The 15,479-nt window shown below is 35.9% G+C and overlaps 3 protein-coding genes and 1 pseudogene across 4 annotated transcripts; 3 read left to right on the forward strand and 1 right to left on the reverse strand.

Annotated features, from left to right (window-relative positions):
* The first annotated feature begins 2,509 nt into the window (after positions 1 to 2,509).
* On the forward strand, positions 2,510 to 4,386 carry LOC18613879 (protein DMR6-LIKE OXYGENASE 2-like). Its single transcript, XM_007051346.3, has 4 exons — positions 2,510 to 2,789; positions 2,910 to 3,157; positions 3,252 to 3,573; positions 4,054 to 4,386. The coding sequence occupies exons 1-4, from the start codon at positions 2,571 to 2,573 to the stop codon at positions 4,294 to 4,296; spliced, it is 1,032 nt and encodes a 343-aa protein (XP_007051408.3). The 5' UTR covers positions 2,510 to 2,570; the 3' UTR covers positions 4,297 to 4,386.
* A 1,740-nt stretch (positions 4,387 to 6,126) lies between these two features.
* Positions 6,127 to 8,789, forward strand: LOC18613880 (cathecol O-methyltransferase 1-like). The gene is made up of 4 exons (XM_088803118.1): positions 6,127 to 6,568; positions 7,189 to 7,499; positions 8,054 to 8,118; positions 8,249 to 8,789. The coding sequence occupies exons 1-4, from the start codon at positions 6,210 to 6,212 to the stop codon at positions 8,570 to 8,572; spliced, it is 1,059 nt and encodes a 352-aa protein (XP_088659244.1). The 5' UTR covers positions 6,127 to 6,209; the 3' UTR covers positions 8,573 to 8,789.
* A 441-nt stretch (positions 8,790 to 9,230) lies between these two features.
* On the forward strand, positions 9,231 to 11,808 carry LOC18613882 (caffeic acid 3-O-methyltransferase-like; annotated as a pseudogene). The gene is made up of 3 exons (XR_016026391.1): positions 9,231 to 10,056; positions 10,500 to 10,597; positions 10,845 to 11,808. The product of XR_016026391.1 is annotated as a caffeic acid 3-O-methyltransferase-like (transcript).
* A 24-nt stretch (positions 11,809 to 11,832) lies between these two features.
* On the reverse strand, positions 11,833 to 13,514 carry PSI-P (photosystem I P subunit). The gene is made up of 6 exons (XM_007051352.3): positions 13,185 to 13,514; positions 13,012 to 13,115; positions 12,836 to 12,922; positions 12,673 to 12,735; positions 12,290 to 12,327; positions 11,833 to 12,128 (listed from the first exon to the last, which is right to left on the reverse strand). Exons 1-6 carry the CDS (start codon positions 13,351 to 13,353, stop codon positions 12,071 to 12,073), a joined length of 519 nt encoding a protein of 172 aa, XP_007051414.3. The 5' UTR covers positions 13,354 to 13,514; the 3' UTR covers positions 11,833 to 12,070.
* Between the last annotated feature and the right edge of the window lie 1,965 nt (positions 13,515 to 15,479).

A 15,479-nucleotide genomic window follows, 5' to 3' on the forward strand; every position in this document is an offset into this window, starting at 1 on the left:
TAATGATCAAGACTTCCCTTGTTTTGATTTATACATATATATATATATATAACAAAAAAATTGCATTTTGCTTTTCTGATGCAAAATCAAACAATTTCTTTGAAGCAGTAAAGTGAAACTTTTTTGGTATTGATGAAAAACAAAATTCACAATTTTATTTTTATATGGAACAAATATACATTAATCGATATTCGATTATAACCCATATTTTATAATCAATCTAATATAATTTATGCTTTTTACTAGTTGTTAATTTTTCACTTTATATCAACAGCTTTTTAGGAAGTAAATAGTGAAAAAATGATAATGATATGGTTTAGTTTAGAAAATTTTTTATGTAAACTTTTCATTAGTGTGCTATATAATTAATATATCAAAGGGAGCTAAAGCACTTAGGTATAAAAAAATTAAAGTAAAGGTTTAATGATTATATATAAGAAATATATTTTATACGTTATCAGTGGAAATTTTTAAACTTTATAAAAGAGGTTAGAGGATTGTTATATATCTTATTAAGATATATTTTTTAAAATTTAATAAATTAATATAATGGAAAAACTCGTGATAAAATTTTAATTCTGCTCATGTTAGCACTGTTAGTATATTTTTAATTTTTCTCACTCTCTCTTTTCATAATCGAAAAAAACTGTGGTTACCTCTATTTTTTTTATTTTAACTAATCAATATTACTATATCTTAATTTGTCTTTATATACCTACCTTGGAGGGGAGGTTCGTAGATTATATATTAATCAAGTTTGACCAAAGCACTTGGTTTTGTTCATTTTTATGTTTTAATTTGCATTAAAATATGTGAATTAACCGAACAAGTTAGGCCCCCAAAATTTCTCAATTCCTCTAGAACACGTAAATTGATGAATGATGAAAAATAAAAACTACCAACCGAGTTAGACAAATATTGTCAAGACACATGATCCAAAGCCAAAGCCAAGATAAGAAATTCGTCCAAAGGCAGCTGGTAGAAGAACAATTGAACACCTCCAACCTACAGTTCACCGCCTCCCCAGTTGCTGACGCGTGCTCTGGGTGACGAAGGCGCCGTGACGTTATTCCTTCACCTCCCCCCCTTCGTAAGCCCTGATGCAAAAGCTCCTTGTTTTATCGGGAAACTTTTCCTACTGGATGGTTTTCAAGATAAGAATTGTATTTCCTTTTGCAGAGCTCCCCATACTAGCTTTACTTCCTCTGCAACCTGTTGTTGCTCTCCACATTCAACGCTTCTTGGCGTTTACTGGATGGTTGTTTGTCTGCAGTTTGATATTTATTGTCGTAATAATTGAGATTAATTCTTGGCTACGTCCTTTTGTTAGTGTATGATTGTGCCTAGCTATGATTACAATTAAACAGCTTCTTGAGGTGTTTTTCTTCTAATAAAGTTCGACGAGTTTTGCATGAACTCTAGCAAAATCGTATAGACTTTTCCAATGGTTAGCATATCTTAAAAAGTTACATGAGAATAGCCCAACTTCCATTTCTAGACTTTAGCATCAGTGTTTATTACTGATAGGCATAGGGAAGAGAAGAAGGCTGCAAAAGGGGGAAAAAATGGCTCATCTCTTAGAAAAGATGGTTGTGTAATACTAACTCTTTTAAGACTTTGTACAAAGATGGTTGTGTTTGAACATTTTGAGCTTCTGACTGAATCTTTTAGATTAGAAAAGATGGTTGTCATACTAACTCTTTTAAGACTTTGTACAAAGATGGTTGTGTTTGAACATTTTGAGCTTCTGACTGAATCTTTTAGATTAGAAAAGATGATTGTGTCATACTAACTCTTTTAAGACTTTGTACAAAGATGGTTGTGTTTGAACATTTTGAGCTTCTGACTGAATCTTTTAGATTATATTACTTGTCAACCCTTTGAAAAAGTTTATGCCAAGAATTTAGATCTCTGCATTTGTTGAGTATTTTGTCTTAATAATGGCATTGCAAAGATTTCTTGTCATTGAATAAGTGAAGTATTATACCTCTTTTTCTTGAATCAAATTTGACAATGGAACCCTAGTGTGAATACTTCAGTCATACGTCAACTATACACTCTTGGATGACCATTTCTCCTATTACATGTCTAGTAATTCGTAAGTATTTTGAACAGTAAATTTGGAGCAGTTCTGTACTTGTGTATTCAACGAGGAACCAGAGGACAGTAACAAAAGAGATGTGTTCCTCATTGCCAGCTAAATCCGTAAAGAGGCCTAATAAGGAATCGCCTTTTTCTGGAATCTCAGCAAACGTTTGCAGAGAGGATTTAGTTGCTAAATAATAAAAAAAAACAACAAAGAATCTTGCTGGAAGAACCAAGCTATTTATATATAGTTCTGTAACTGCTGTCTGTTACCTTGAATATACAATCAGGCCATTAATTTGGACTTATCGACTCGGATTTCCTTTTCCATCAATGGAGAAATTGAGGACCCCACCAAAAAGGTTAAGCCTGCAATTTCATAATTTCTAGGCCTTAGGGATCTATAAATTTGTTAGTTTACCTTCATCAAAACCACCCCAGAAGTTGGACAAGGCAGGATACAAGTACTATCATCAACTCCTGCAATGGCTACAACAATTAAGCCACTATTAACCGACCTTGTATCTACTGTGAGTTCTGTTCCTCCAAATTATGTCCGACCTGAATCTGACCGTCCAAAACTCAATGAGGTTACCTTTGATCATTCCATCCCTCTCCTTGATCTCCATGGCCTTCATGGTCCTAACCACTCTAGTGTTATCAAAGAGATTGGGGAAGCGTGCCAAAATTATGGTTTCTTTCAGGTATGTGCAGTTCTTTCTTTTCTTTTGGTTTACTCCAAATTTAATTACTTCCCTGTAAAAAAAGGCGTCCGGGAGTAACATTAATTACATTTCAATAATATGTTTTGTTATCTGTTGAAGGTTAAAAACCATGGCATTTCACCAGAGGTGATTGATAAGATGTTGCATGTCTCCAAGGAATTCTTTCATTTACCGGAGAGTGAGCGATTGAAGAATTACTCCGATGATCCTATGAAGACGACAAGACTTTCTACGAGTTTCAATGTGAAAACTGAGAATGTATCAAGCTGGAGGGATTACTTAAGACTCCATTGCTTCCCTTTAGAGGATTATGTTCATGAATGGCCAACCAACCCTCCATCTTTCAGGTACCACTTGAAGTTATTAACCAACCACATCTTCAGGAATATATGTTACTGATTTCATTTAAATTCTTTGTTTGATTTCTTTCTTGTACCACAGAGAAGCTGCTGCAGACTACTGCAAGAACACCAGAGGGCTGGCTCTGAGACTGCTGGAAGCAATATCAGAAAGCTTAGGCCTGGAAAGGGATTATATGAATTCGGCACTAGGAAAGCATGCGCAGCACATGGCTATCAACTGTTATCCACCTTGTCCCGAGCCAGAGCTGACTTATGGGTTACCTGCTCATGCTGATCCTAATGTTATCACCATCCTCCTTCAAGCTGACGTGCCTGGTTTGCAGGTGCTCAAAGATGGCAAGTGGACTGCTGTCAGCCCCGTTCCTTACACCTTTATTGTCAATATCGGTGACCAGATACAGGTTAGATAATTAATACATACATATACAGAAAGTTCTAGCTGGATTAGTTGTAAACGCAGCAGTAATTATGAGTTCTTTTTATGCTTGGTAATGATAATTAACAAGATGCAAGTTATCAATCCAGTATAACAAGCAGGAACTCAACGGTATGGTCCCGAAGCTTATTTAATTACATGTTAATGATAAAACGGAGAGTTCATCCTCAATGAACATATATAGTCTCGAAACCGTCGTGTTAAAGGTTGAGGCGTATACCTCTCCAGTCAAATTTTAATGATTAGCAAAAAATTAAAAAAAAAAACCACATCCTTTTCAAATAGACCGCTACGAAGAGAAATTAATAGTCAAATACCGAAGGTGTATATGAACAGAGATATGACATTTGACAACGTCTGCCCGAATTGTTCCAAGTAGTTCTAGAACTGTAACAAGCAAAAGCTATTTTACTTGATTTCCGTTTCTTCTAAATTAACCATGCAGGTAGTGAGTAATGATCGTTACAAGAGCGTGCTTCACCGGGCGGTGGTGAACTGCAAGGAGGAGAGGATCTCTATTCCGACGTTCTATTGCCCATCACCCGACGCCGTGATGCGGCCAGCCCCGCAACTGATCGACGACGATCATCCTCCCTTGTACAGGAGCTATTCTTACAGTGAATATTACCAGAAGTTCTGGAAACGGGGCCTTAACGCTGAGACATGTTTGGACATGTTTAAAATTTAAGACCTTTGTCTTTATTTTACGTACCCTATTTATGTTATGCAATGCGAGGATGCTTCTTCTAGAAAATAAAGGGTGTGAAATTTTAATGAAGGTGACTTTTATTATTTTTACTTAAGATAATTAAGATTACTTATGATATATTATGCATGTGAGTATTTGGGTCACATATGAGTATTTTAATGAGTTCATTTACTTTTAATTCAAACAACTTGTGATGATTATATTTATTATAGACAAATATTACGGATTTTAAAAATTATGAAGTTCACAGATTAAAATTGAAAAAAAAAAAGACTATATAAGTATATTTTATTTCAATATTATATATAAAATATTTTTATAATTAACACTAAATTATTTAAATTATAAAAAATTAGCAATAAAACATGCAAAACATTACTAAATGTGCTTCGATATTATTGATTTTGCAAACTATGGTTACTGAAGAATTTTTAAGATATCTAATGCTTTGGTGTCTCTGTATCTAAATTATCAGCAACATAATAATGTTACTAGATATTTGTAGAAGGTTATTAATGAAGTACTTAAAAAGATTATTAAATAATATATATAGACACGGGTTGGTTCTTATGCATTTTGAGGTTAATGATTCTGCATAATAAGATTACTAAAAGAAGATATTTAGTATATAATATTTCACTATGTATGTATCTAATATTTTAGTAACATAAAATTATTAAATATTTATAAAAGTTATTAAACTTAATTAGAATATATATATATATATATATATATATATATATATATATATATATATATGATATTCCAATATTAACACACGATTATTAATTATTTATAAAAGGTTCTTTGAAGAGTATTTATAAGGTTACAAAAATAATAAATGAGTGTTAAAAAACGTAATACTATACATTTTGAGGTTTCTAATTAAGAGATTTAAGGATATTAACAAAATTAGTTAAGTATATGATGTTTCAATAAGGAAGTATCTAAAAATAATTTATGTAACGAGTATCTGATATTTAGAGGTGGAGGGAAAGGGGTGATGGGATTTTTTTTTATTTTTATGCATATAAAATTTAAAATTTTTGATTTTATCACTTTTAAATAAATCAAATGAATTGGTCTAGAGTAGTGGTAAGAAGTCTAAGTTAACCTTTTAAACCAAAACTTTATTTTCTCTTTTTTCTCTTTTATAAGTATACTAAACTCTTTTATTTCTTTATTTTTTGTCTTCTTTTTCTTTTATTTTTTAGTATACTAAACTATAACCTTATATGATTAATCTTTAACCACCCTTCATATAAAATTCTAAATTTATCATTGTTAATATTTGAATAACACTATTTTCTCGTGTTTTCTGTACTAATATTATAAGCACATTAATTTAATTATAGTTTTTTTCCTTCTTGGGTAAAGAATAAAAGATTATCAAAAGGAAATCATAAGAAATAGGTACAATATTTGTTTTATATTTTTGAAAAGTAATATGTGGTTTATTGATAATAGACACAAAATACATACATTTAATTCAAATATTTAATCTTAATATTGATAGACAGCAAACTCGACTCAACATTACTAACTTTTGTCTTTAACTAATAATATAATTAAGATGAGAGTGATATTTGTGTTTTAATTTTTTAAAAACAAATCTATTAATAATAAGAGATTGGAAAAATTAATTTTTGTCTTCCAAGAAGTAATTCTAATCCATTTTTATTATATAGTAACAAAAAAAAAAGGTAAACTCCTTAGAATACCCCGAAACTTGCTGTCTACTCCGTTAGGGCATTACAACGTTTCCCTCGCTCTTAAAGTTCACACCGTTAAAGCAGAGAAAGAACGGAAAAAAATGGGGAAAAAATCAAGCTCAAAGCAAAATCCAAACCAAGATTGCCTTTCAGGACGAAAAACCAAACCCGGAACTCACTATGGAGGACTCGGAACAAGCACTAGAGAATTTCACACAGGCAATGCGTTTAGCGAGCGCCTCAGCACTGCCCATGGCCATGCAAGCGGCCATTGATCTTGGCGTTTTCGACATGCTCGCTCCACTTTGTTCGGGTCTCCGCTCCGTGGACATCGGGGCACGCTTGGGCTGTCGCGATCCAGAGTCTCTCGAAATGCTGGACCGGCTCATCGGGGTACTCTGTTGCAATAACGTGCTTGCATGCTCTGAGGGTTGCTACAGTTTGACGCCTGCGGCTAAGTACTTTGCCAAAAATGAAGATGGGGTATCCTTGGCGCCCTTGTTGCGATTGAACCATGACAGGGTTTTCCTTGAAAGCTGGTTTGCTTTTTGAACTTTCACCCTATTTATTGTTTATATATACGACCTATGTTTTTAGGTTTCGTTAGTATCTTTTTGTTCACCGTCATGAACTGTTACTTGGGGGAAAATTGCGTTGAGTAATGATTTGTGTGGTTCCGGAATATCACTTTGTTTGAACTGCTAAGTGTTATTTTCCAACGCACACAGGGGAATAACACTGTAGAATTTTGAAGAGTCTGTGCAACAAAATAAAGTTCAACTACAAAAAATGACAGCGATTATTATGCTAATATAGTTGATCTTGATTGTGGTTGTTTGTTCGCTATATTGAGCCTTTGGGAAATTTAGGATTGAGGAAATATTAAAGTTCAAAATGTTTTAAGGTTGGTATTAAATGTCATATTCTACAAGCAATGAGATTACAATTAACTTATCTAGAAACGCAGTAGTTTTATTTTTTGGGGTACATGGAAGAAAGTCTTAGGGAGGAGAGGCGGTTCAAAATTTAGAGTAAGCCGTTCTAAAGAGGAGTAAAAAGGCTAGGTGAAGCCTGTGTTGTTGCAGCAGTTCCATTTTGGCAGTCCATGCATGTCAAAACATAAGTTATTGAGATATGCTTTTGTTCAATTGTTTCTTAGGTCTGGAGTCAAGGATGCAATTCTTGAAGGAGGAAATCCCTTTAGCAGGGCCCATGGCATGCATGTGTTTGAGTATCTTGGCAAGGATGGCAGGTTCAATCAAGTTTATAGTACAGCTATGTTCAACCACACCACAGTTATTGTGAAGAAGATGCTTAAAACATTCAAGGGTTTTAAGAACGTCAAGACATTGGTTGATGTTGGTGGTGGTATTGGTGTGGCGCTTAGCTTAATCATTTCCATGTACCCCTCTATCAAGGGTATTAACTTTGACTTGCCGCATGTTATTCAACATGCCCCTCCATTTCCTGGTATGATGCCAATTCCTTACCTCTTCTTTTTCTTTTTGTATTCATGATTTCTGTCTGGTAATGAATATAGTTTATATGTAACATCTGTCTTTACAGGCAATTGATAGTTATATGATCAGTTATATTATTGCAAATGCCCTGTATTTGGAATGCAATTTTTCAGATCCTGCAGCTTTTAGTTTTATTATCCAAATACCCTGTATTACCATCATATTTAATCCAGCTAGTTGTTTGATTGCAATATCACCAATCATATGGCTGTGGGTTTGGTTTTTAATATTTTGAATCACACAACATAATGCCTAAAGTGTGGCTTCTTTTTTGTTGGAAAAGCAAAGATTTTGCTTGCTAGAAAAAAGAGAGAGGAGAAGACGAGAAGAACCTGCCCCTAATTGATAATGGCCAATAGTTAATTTTAATATCATCTATAGCTTTGCAAAATAGCAATAGTTTTTAGAAAGCAACTCTATCACAGTAACAGGAACTCCTTGTGCAAAATTATTTGCTTAAGATGCCATAGCAAATTTAGTGAAGCAATTTATATTGCGGTGCAGGTGTGAAACATGTAGCTGGAGATATGTTTGAAAGTGTTCCCAGTGGAGATGCCATTTTTATGAAGGTTAGTTCTGAGCTTTGCTTGAATCTTTCCTGACTCAGATATTTTTGTCCCAAATCTTCACAAACTGGCTTTTAGCACCAGCAAACTATGGTTTCGGATAACCAACAGTGAGATTATGGCTATTTTGTAGGGGATTCTTCGGGATTGGAGTGATGCTCAGTGCTTGAAGTTGTTGAAAAATTGCTATAATGCTCTTCCAAAAGATGGAAAGGTTATTGTTATAGAGCAAATTCTTCCAACTGTGGCTGACCTGGACAGTGTATACAAAGGGAAACTATTGAATGATGTGCTTACTATGACTCTAAATCCTGGAGGGAAGGAGCGGAAACAAGGTGAAATGTTTCGCTTGGCAGAGGAATCTGGGTTTGACCGTATCCAATTTTCATCTTCCCAGTGTCATTATCATGTTCTGGAGTTCATTAAATCTCCAAATAAGTTAGTCGGGTCTAGTTAATGAATTGGCACTTGCGGGGTTCCTCAAAGTACATGGTAGCCTTTTGTGCTATACCTATGACGCTTTTATTACATACCTATTTTGTGAACTATCTGGTTATCTTCGAAAAGTCAGATGCTCTGCCCTCAGGGTTGGAATGGATGCTGTGATTAGGAACTGAATGTAATGTAAGAAAATCCTACTATATGTTTTGACATTATATGTGTTTTCTTAGATATTTTGCTTGAGAACTTAAATTTCGGCGATTTATGACGGATGTCTATCTAGTGATTCAGTGCTCTAAGTCGGTAAACTCGGTAGTCTCTTCCACTGATGGCTAATTGTTAATTGACTTTATCTACTACAGGAGGGTGTGCTCTGTTCCACCCAAAAATAAAATAAGGTATAGTCTGTCTAGTCTTATAAGATAAATTCATAAATTGTTGGTTTCATAACTCAGATAATTAATACTATTGGGAGAACTAGAGTTTATATTGTAATCAATTCATTTCTAATAATAAATGAGGTCTTTTCCTCTCAATTATGAAAATATTGAATTTGAAAGGACAAAAGAGTACTAATCTACTCTTTTTTTTTTTCATTTTCCCTTATTTCCATCATAAAAAAAGAAAAAAAATTTCCTTCCCTTCTTATTTCCCTCTCACCAAATGCAGTTTTATATGCACATATAGTTTTACATAAATAGCCTCTGGTGGAGACCTGTAGTGGAAGTAGAAAAGTTAGCTGAAAGAAAAATCGTGAACCGACCTTAAGCGGGTCAAATCCAAAAATCCAGATACCTGCCTGCTTTCTTCCAAGTTGTTGCTTCTCGAAACGAAGCCACGAACGAAGAGCTACAGACCTTCACAGAAGTCATGCATCTTGTGAGTGCTTTGGCATTGCCTAGGCCGATGCAAGCCGCCATGGATCTTGGCATTTCCGATATCCTTGCTCAAGCGGGTCGAGGCCTCTCATCTCTAGCTATTGCTTCCCGCTTGGGGATACGCGAACCTAACTCGTTGAAAATGCTGGACCGCCTCGTCACCCTCCTCGCTTGCCATGACGTGTTTACTTGCTCTGAGGACTGCTATAGTTTGACGCCTGCGGCTAATTACTTTGCTCGCAATGAAGATGGAGTTTTTTTGGCACCTTTGATGCGCTTAAATAATGACAGGGTTTTCCTTGAAAGCTGGTCTGGAGTGAAGGATGCAATTCTTGAAGGGGGAAATCCCTTTAACAGGGCTCATGGGACGAACCACGTGTTTGAGTATCTTGGCAAGGATGGCAGGTTCAGTCAAGTTTACAACACAGCTATGTTCAACCGCACAACCATAGTTGTAAAGCAGATCCTTGAGTCGTATGAGGGCTTAAGAACATCAAGACATTGATCGACGTTGGTGGTGGGATCGGCGTGGCTCTTAACGTAATCATTTCCAAGTATCCCTCTATCAAGGGCGTCAATTTTGACTTGCCCTATGTTATTCAAAATGCCCCTCCTTTTCCTGGTATGCTTGTCATCCATTTCATTTATCTTGTATTTCGCAAGTTTTTGTCAAGTTATTCTCTTTTTTGGCCAAAGTCATGTTATTCTGTTAATACTACTGTTTTATTATGTTGTTTGTTGTGCTAATTCTGCAAATATGCATTACTTGGATATGCCCTTTACCGCATTTTATCTACCCCATTATGTTGTTCTGGCCTACTAGGTGAAGGTCACCAATCTTGGGGGTTGGATTGTCTCACTTCGGAATTGCATGAGAATATGCCTGAAAGTATCGCTTGCTTGAATCATTTGAGATAGCTATAAACGTTTTCCGAACGAATGTCCTTAATTTAATGAAAAATTATTCGTTTTAGGGAAGTTGACTCTACTATGATTGCTGATCACTTTCTGTTATCCTAGATGGAAACCTGGTGATTTATTAATTTATGGTGTACCTTGATGTAGACAGGAGTAACACCTAATATGTGTTGGAGAGATGTTTGATACATTTTGCTGGAGATATGTTTGAAAGCATCCCAAAAGGAGACGCCATTTTTATGAAGGTAAAGATTTGGACTTGATTAGCACCTTTCTTGGCTGAAGCAGTCTTAATTTCTCCCTAAAAATTCATAAACTGATTTCTCCTCTAAAGGTTATCTTCCTGTCTTAAAACCCAACCGACTTCCTGAGCAATTGAAATTGTTATAGCAAGGGCATCATTTGTTTTGCGTTTTTTAAATTCTTTTTATTGCTTTCTCACATTAGATATTTGGTCTATCAATAATTCTTTTACTGAATTTCAAATTACAGCTGACCGTGCAATATGGATGTTTTATTTAGGGCATACTTCGCGATTGGGGTGATGATCAGTGGTTAAAGTTGTTGAAGAATTGCTATAATGCTCTTCCAAAAAATGGAAAAGTTATGGTTGTGGAGCAACTTCTTCCCATTTATAGCGACCTTGCCTACTCAATGCAAGAGAAACACTTAAATGATGTTCTCGCATTGACTCTGACCCCAGGAGGAAAGGAGCGGAATCAATATGGAATTCTCTTACTTAGGATTGAAAGCTGGATTCCGTGATGTTCTCTTTCCATGTGTTTATTGTCAATATGTGGTGATCGAGTTCATCAAGTAGCTTGGCACTAAGGTTTTGGTCAATGAGTTGGGACTTCCTTAAGTAGATGGTATTACTATATCTGCTTTCGTTGAGGGAATTTATTCAATGTAAGCCGACTTTTCTGCTAGTTCAGATGCTTTATTCACGATCATTAGACTGTTAAACTTCTAAGCAATCTATATCCTAAATAGCCTGTCAATTTGATGACACTTGTCATTTGAGTTGGATGCCGTGATCTTAAATAGAATTTACACAATGCATACGTGTGGGTGAGACTTAGGATTCTGGTTTCAAGTCCTTATATTAGTATGCTTCTACTTTCGAGTTTCACGTCATTTAATTTCTTGATCTGACTTCGATGAATTGTGCACCAAGTTGATCTTCCCTGGAAGAAGTGACCCACTCTGCCCTAATGAGGAATGAGGACCAATCCTTGAATTTACAAAAGACTAGTATGTAGCTGACAATTTGCAGTTATCTGTGCATATCATACTTGAAGGCTTATTTTTCTTTCGTAAATGCAGATCTTAAAGTGTTTCTTCGTTTAGTCTTTCTATAGAATTCTTTGAGAGGTACTTTCTGCAACCTTTTACTCTCTAACAAAGGAGTGTGAATATCTTCTATAGCATGCCACGAAGCCAGCATAAACACACTGGAAATTTATCCAGTAGATGGAAGTTCTTGTGTTTCAGATGACAAAAGAAAGTGATTATTGGCATCAGATAGTATGCTACAGATGTGAAAATAAACATATACATGTATCTCAATTGCCCATGACAAAACCACATTACATTGGTTTACTCTGGTTAGAACTTAAGCTAACAAAATGAAGTAAGGTCACATGTTGATGCTGCAAGTATTGGCTTCAGATTTGAAGTATTCACCTCATCTCAGCAGCATTCTTAACCAGTGTCCTCTAGCTGCTTCCGGTTATTTCTTTGTATGTCTCTCTTATTTTCTGTACCAGAGCTTCCCTGAAGTTTAAAGTAGGAATATGAAAGACCATCACCAAAACTAGAAATTTTTCTTAGAAAGGATAGAATATAATTCATCCTGTTTTCTGCTAAAGTTAATTCAATGTCATGCAAATGACTTGGAACCAAGAGATAATTGAGATAGCATGTATGAGACGTACCTGTCTGGCTCGAAAAAAAGGTTCTTGTATGCAAACCACTGCAAGGGCGGACAATAAATTGCATAAGAAAATAGGAGTGCTTTATTTATGGATGGATGGATGTATCTGATCAGACAACTTATGCCCCATTTGGTATTAAGAGAAGTAGAGTGATATACAACCTTGTCTTAGAATCAACATAAATCCTACTCAACAAGACTGATACCAACAGAAACATGATTCTCGATTGATTAGCTTGATACTTCAAAGAATGGCTTTAAACTAAATATAAGCAAAATGATGAATAATCCTGAGCTCTAGTAAAGAAGATGATGACTTAGTTGTGGGGCTCTTATTTCTATAGACCTTTCACATGAAACAACAGTGAATTAAATCCAGCTCACCCCACTGTAGCCAATACCCACGAGCTCCAGAAGGCCAGGAACCAGAGGAAGCCTATCAATTGCCTGTTAGAGAAGACACCCATTTCATGTTTGAATAATGCTAGTGATGATTCATGTTTAAGCAGTTAAGACTTTAAGACAATCTGCATTTTAAGAATCTCACCGAGATCAATCCAATTGAGCCCCAAAGGGCAACAATACCTGCTACAGCAAGTGAACTCACAGCATACTTGTCCTCAACTTTATCCCACTGAAAACCAATAACATATTCGTGTTATAAATACAAAATCCTGTATAGTAACAGGAAAATGAAGAAGAAAATGATGCAACAATTCTTACGGTATCTCGAATTGTCTTGACAATCTCTGGCATCTCAGCTGTTGCAACTTCCGCTGGAGCCTCACCTGTGGCCATAGCCATCACATTTCGAGCAATCTTGCGACCTGGAAAAGATAAACTCCATGCATGATCAACTGCGTGATTGGTGAAACGAGATATGTCTTTGAACTTACAATAAGCAGTAGTCTTCCAGGGACGACTCTGGGACTGAACGGGTGGGGGAGGAAGAGTAGGAAGGGTCACACATTGTGGAGATGCAGCAGTTGTTTGACGAGGAGCCTTAGCATCCACACGGGTAGATGAGGAAGAGATTGATAGTGCACTGGAGGAAGCTGAAGCCATGGCTAGTCAACCTCTAACAGGATGTAATTCTCTTGTCCTGAGAGAGATTCTAAGGCCAATGAAATGGAGAAATTGATGCAATTTGGTTAGTTTTTATAAATTTATTTGCCTTGTGTTTTTGTTGCCTTCCTTTTTTTTTGTCTCTCTTTTTTTCTGGGTTTAGCTGCAAATAATCTGATAATTTTGAAAGGGGATGTGGAGATGGTTTGTCTTCCGCGTTTGCAGCGAGAGAACCACTCATTCGGTTCATCTAGATAGTGCTGACATGGCGGTTGGATAGGCAATTTATGGTGTTTGATTGGATAGGATGTTCCAGGTTGGCCCTCTGTTGTGCCAAAACCCTTGATTGTGTTATCTTTCTCAACTCTCAAAAAGAGCCAAACCTTACAAACCCAAAATATCTTTTCCCCCTTAACATTTAACTCTGGAAACATAATTGTCAGTCAGAAAAATACCTCCACTGCTATATGATAACAGTAAAAAACAAAAAAAAAAAACAGTAAAAACCACCCAATATTCCCCTTTGAGGAAAAAGGAAAATTACAAAGCATAAAACTTAAATTCACATTGACTATGTAGCCATTGAACTTGTCTTACCCAATAATTTTAACTAGAAAACTTCCATGAACTTGTCCAATTTCCCCGGTTTGGCTTTTCTCATTTGTCTTTCCTAATGGATTGGGTTTAAGAAGGTCTGAGTGATTCGGTTTGGCTTAGAAACATCTAACCCATTGGGCCTCTAATTGGGATACGGTCCAAGTGGTTAGAGGTCTCGGAAACATCATGCTGATCAGCCTGAGGGAGCTATACTAATCTAACCCTCCCTTTACATGATGACGACTTCTATTGAAACAGGTCTTTCTATGAATAGATGCATTTACTTGCAGCATGTTGCTTAATCCTATCTTTTCGTTAATATTCTATAAAAAAATCCCAAGTTTTTTTTTCCTTTTTTGGAATGAACTCTGAAGCAAATTGATGAGACATAGTAAGACATAATTCTGCAATAGCTAGAAGAACAATAGCAACTTAAAAGGTTATATTGCAATAAGAGATTAGGTCTGGACCACCTGGAGGTGAATAATTACTGTCATAAGGGAAGAAGGATGACCCTTTTTTTTATTTTTCCTTTCTCCCCTAACTGAAGTTCAAAACGCATTGATAATCAATCTGAGTCCCCACAAACACATCCTGTAACTTTCTACCTATTTTACTTTAAACTTTAAAATAGAAAATTTTCACTTTTTTCTGCAACCAATTTGAGTCACCCCACCATGACCATTTGGAACTTGGAAGAGTGCATTTCTATTGTTGATGCTGCAACAAGAATTTGATATTGGTATCACTTTTCGGCTGCCTAAACCACGCCACGAGGATATAAAAAGGTTTAGTCCATAGACATAGACACAGACACAGACACAGAGGTAAGGTAAGGGTTAAATCGACAACCTTTACTAGACCTTAGCTGTGGGAATCCATGAAAATGACGTTGTAAACATGTCCAGGTTAAAGGCTATTGTTTAAAAACACATCATCCGCCGAAAGCTAACCAAAGCCATTCACGACCAGGGAAGAAAAATGAAAGAAATACATTTCCTGATTTTCAACGTTTTTTTTATTTTTTTTGTCTTGCAAACGTGCACGAATGCAAAAGGCCGTGCGCACTGCGCAGTGGAGACGTCACACGCGCGAGGGCGCACGCAGGGCAAACGTGATTGACTAGACAGACAAACGCTCATAACATCATCAATCTTTTTGGACCCTTTTTTTCAGTCACTTTTGTAGGTATAGTTCTTTTTATTAAGTTATTATGATGATGTTGAAGGTTGACGAAGAGCCCGTGGTAAAGATGAGAGGTTAATCACTCAAACACAATCTCAAGCAACTCACGAAAAACCCATATCTAAAATTTATCAAAAAAGGAAAAAAAGAAGAAGCTAAATTCGGTGATGTGTGTCTCTTGTGTTGAGTATATTAGAGCTCAAATAGGGAAAAATGTGGGTTTGTTAGGGAGGGAAAGTGGAGGTAAAGTCGACAGAAAATTAAGAATAAAAGAAGCAGAGGAGAGAGAGAGGAGAAGAAGCAGAACAGCTTGTCGGCAATATGAGCAACGGTGGTGACAGTGA

Source organism: Theobroma cacao, chromosome 1 (assembly GCF_053813885.1).
Source record: "Theobroma cacao isolate CCN51 chromosome 1, ASM5381388v1, whole genome shotgun sequence".
NCBI lineage: Eukaryota > Viridiplantae > Streptophyta > Magnoliopsida > Malvales > Malvaceae > Theobroma > Theobroma cacao.

What these genes read in the sequence shown, in the direction of transcription:
- LOC18613880 (XM_088803118.1), top strand. Translation starts at nt 6,210, where the DNA reads ATGGAGGACTCGGAACAAGCACTAGAGAATTTCACACAGGCAATGCGT. An exon ending in AGGGTTTTCCTTGAAAGCTG is followed by an intron (nt 6,569 to 7,188) that starts GTTTGCTTTTTG and finishes ATTGTTTCTTAG; the next exon opens with GTCTGGAGTCAAGGATGCAA. An exon ending in GAGATGCCATTTTTATGAAG is followed by an intron (nt 8,119 to 8,248) that starts GTTAGTTCTGAG and finishes GCTATTTTGTAG; the next exon opens with GGGATTCTTCGGGATTGGAG.
- LOC18613879 (XM_007051346.3), top strand. Translation starts at nt 2,571, where the DNA reads ATGGCTACAACAATTAAGCCACTATTAACCGACCTTGTATCTACTGTG. An exon ending in ACCAACCCTCCATCTTTCAG is followed by an intron (nt 3,158 to 3,251) that starts GTACCACTTGAA and finishes CTTGTACCACAG; the next exon opens with AGAAGCTGCTGCAGACTACT. An exon ending in ATATCGGTGACCAGATACAG is followed by an intron (nt 3,574 to 4,053) that starts GTTAGATAATTA and finishes TTAACCATGCAG; the next exon opens with GTAGTGAGTAATGATCGTTA.
- PSI-P (XM_007051352.3), bottom strand. Translation starts at nt 13,353, where the DNA reads ATGGCTTCAGCTTCCTCCAGTGCACTATCAATCTCTTCCTCATCTACC. An exon ending in TCAAGACAATTCGAGATACC is followed by an intron (nt 12,923 to 13,011) that starts GTAAGAATTGTT and finishes ATTGGTTTTCAG; the next exon opens with TGGGATAAAGTTGAGGACAA. An exon ending in CTTTTTTTCGAGCCAGACAG is followed by an intron (nt 12,129 to 12,289) that starts GTACGTCTCATA and finishes TTTAAACTTCAG; the next exon opens with GGAAGCTCTGGTACAGAAAA.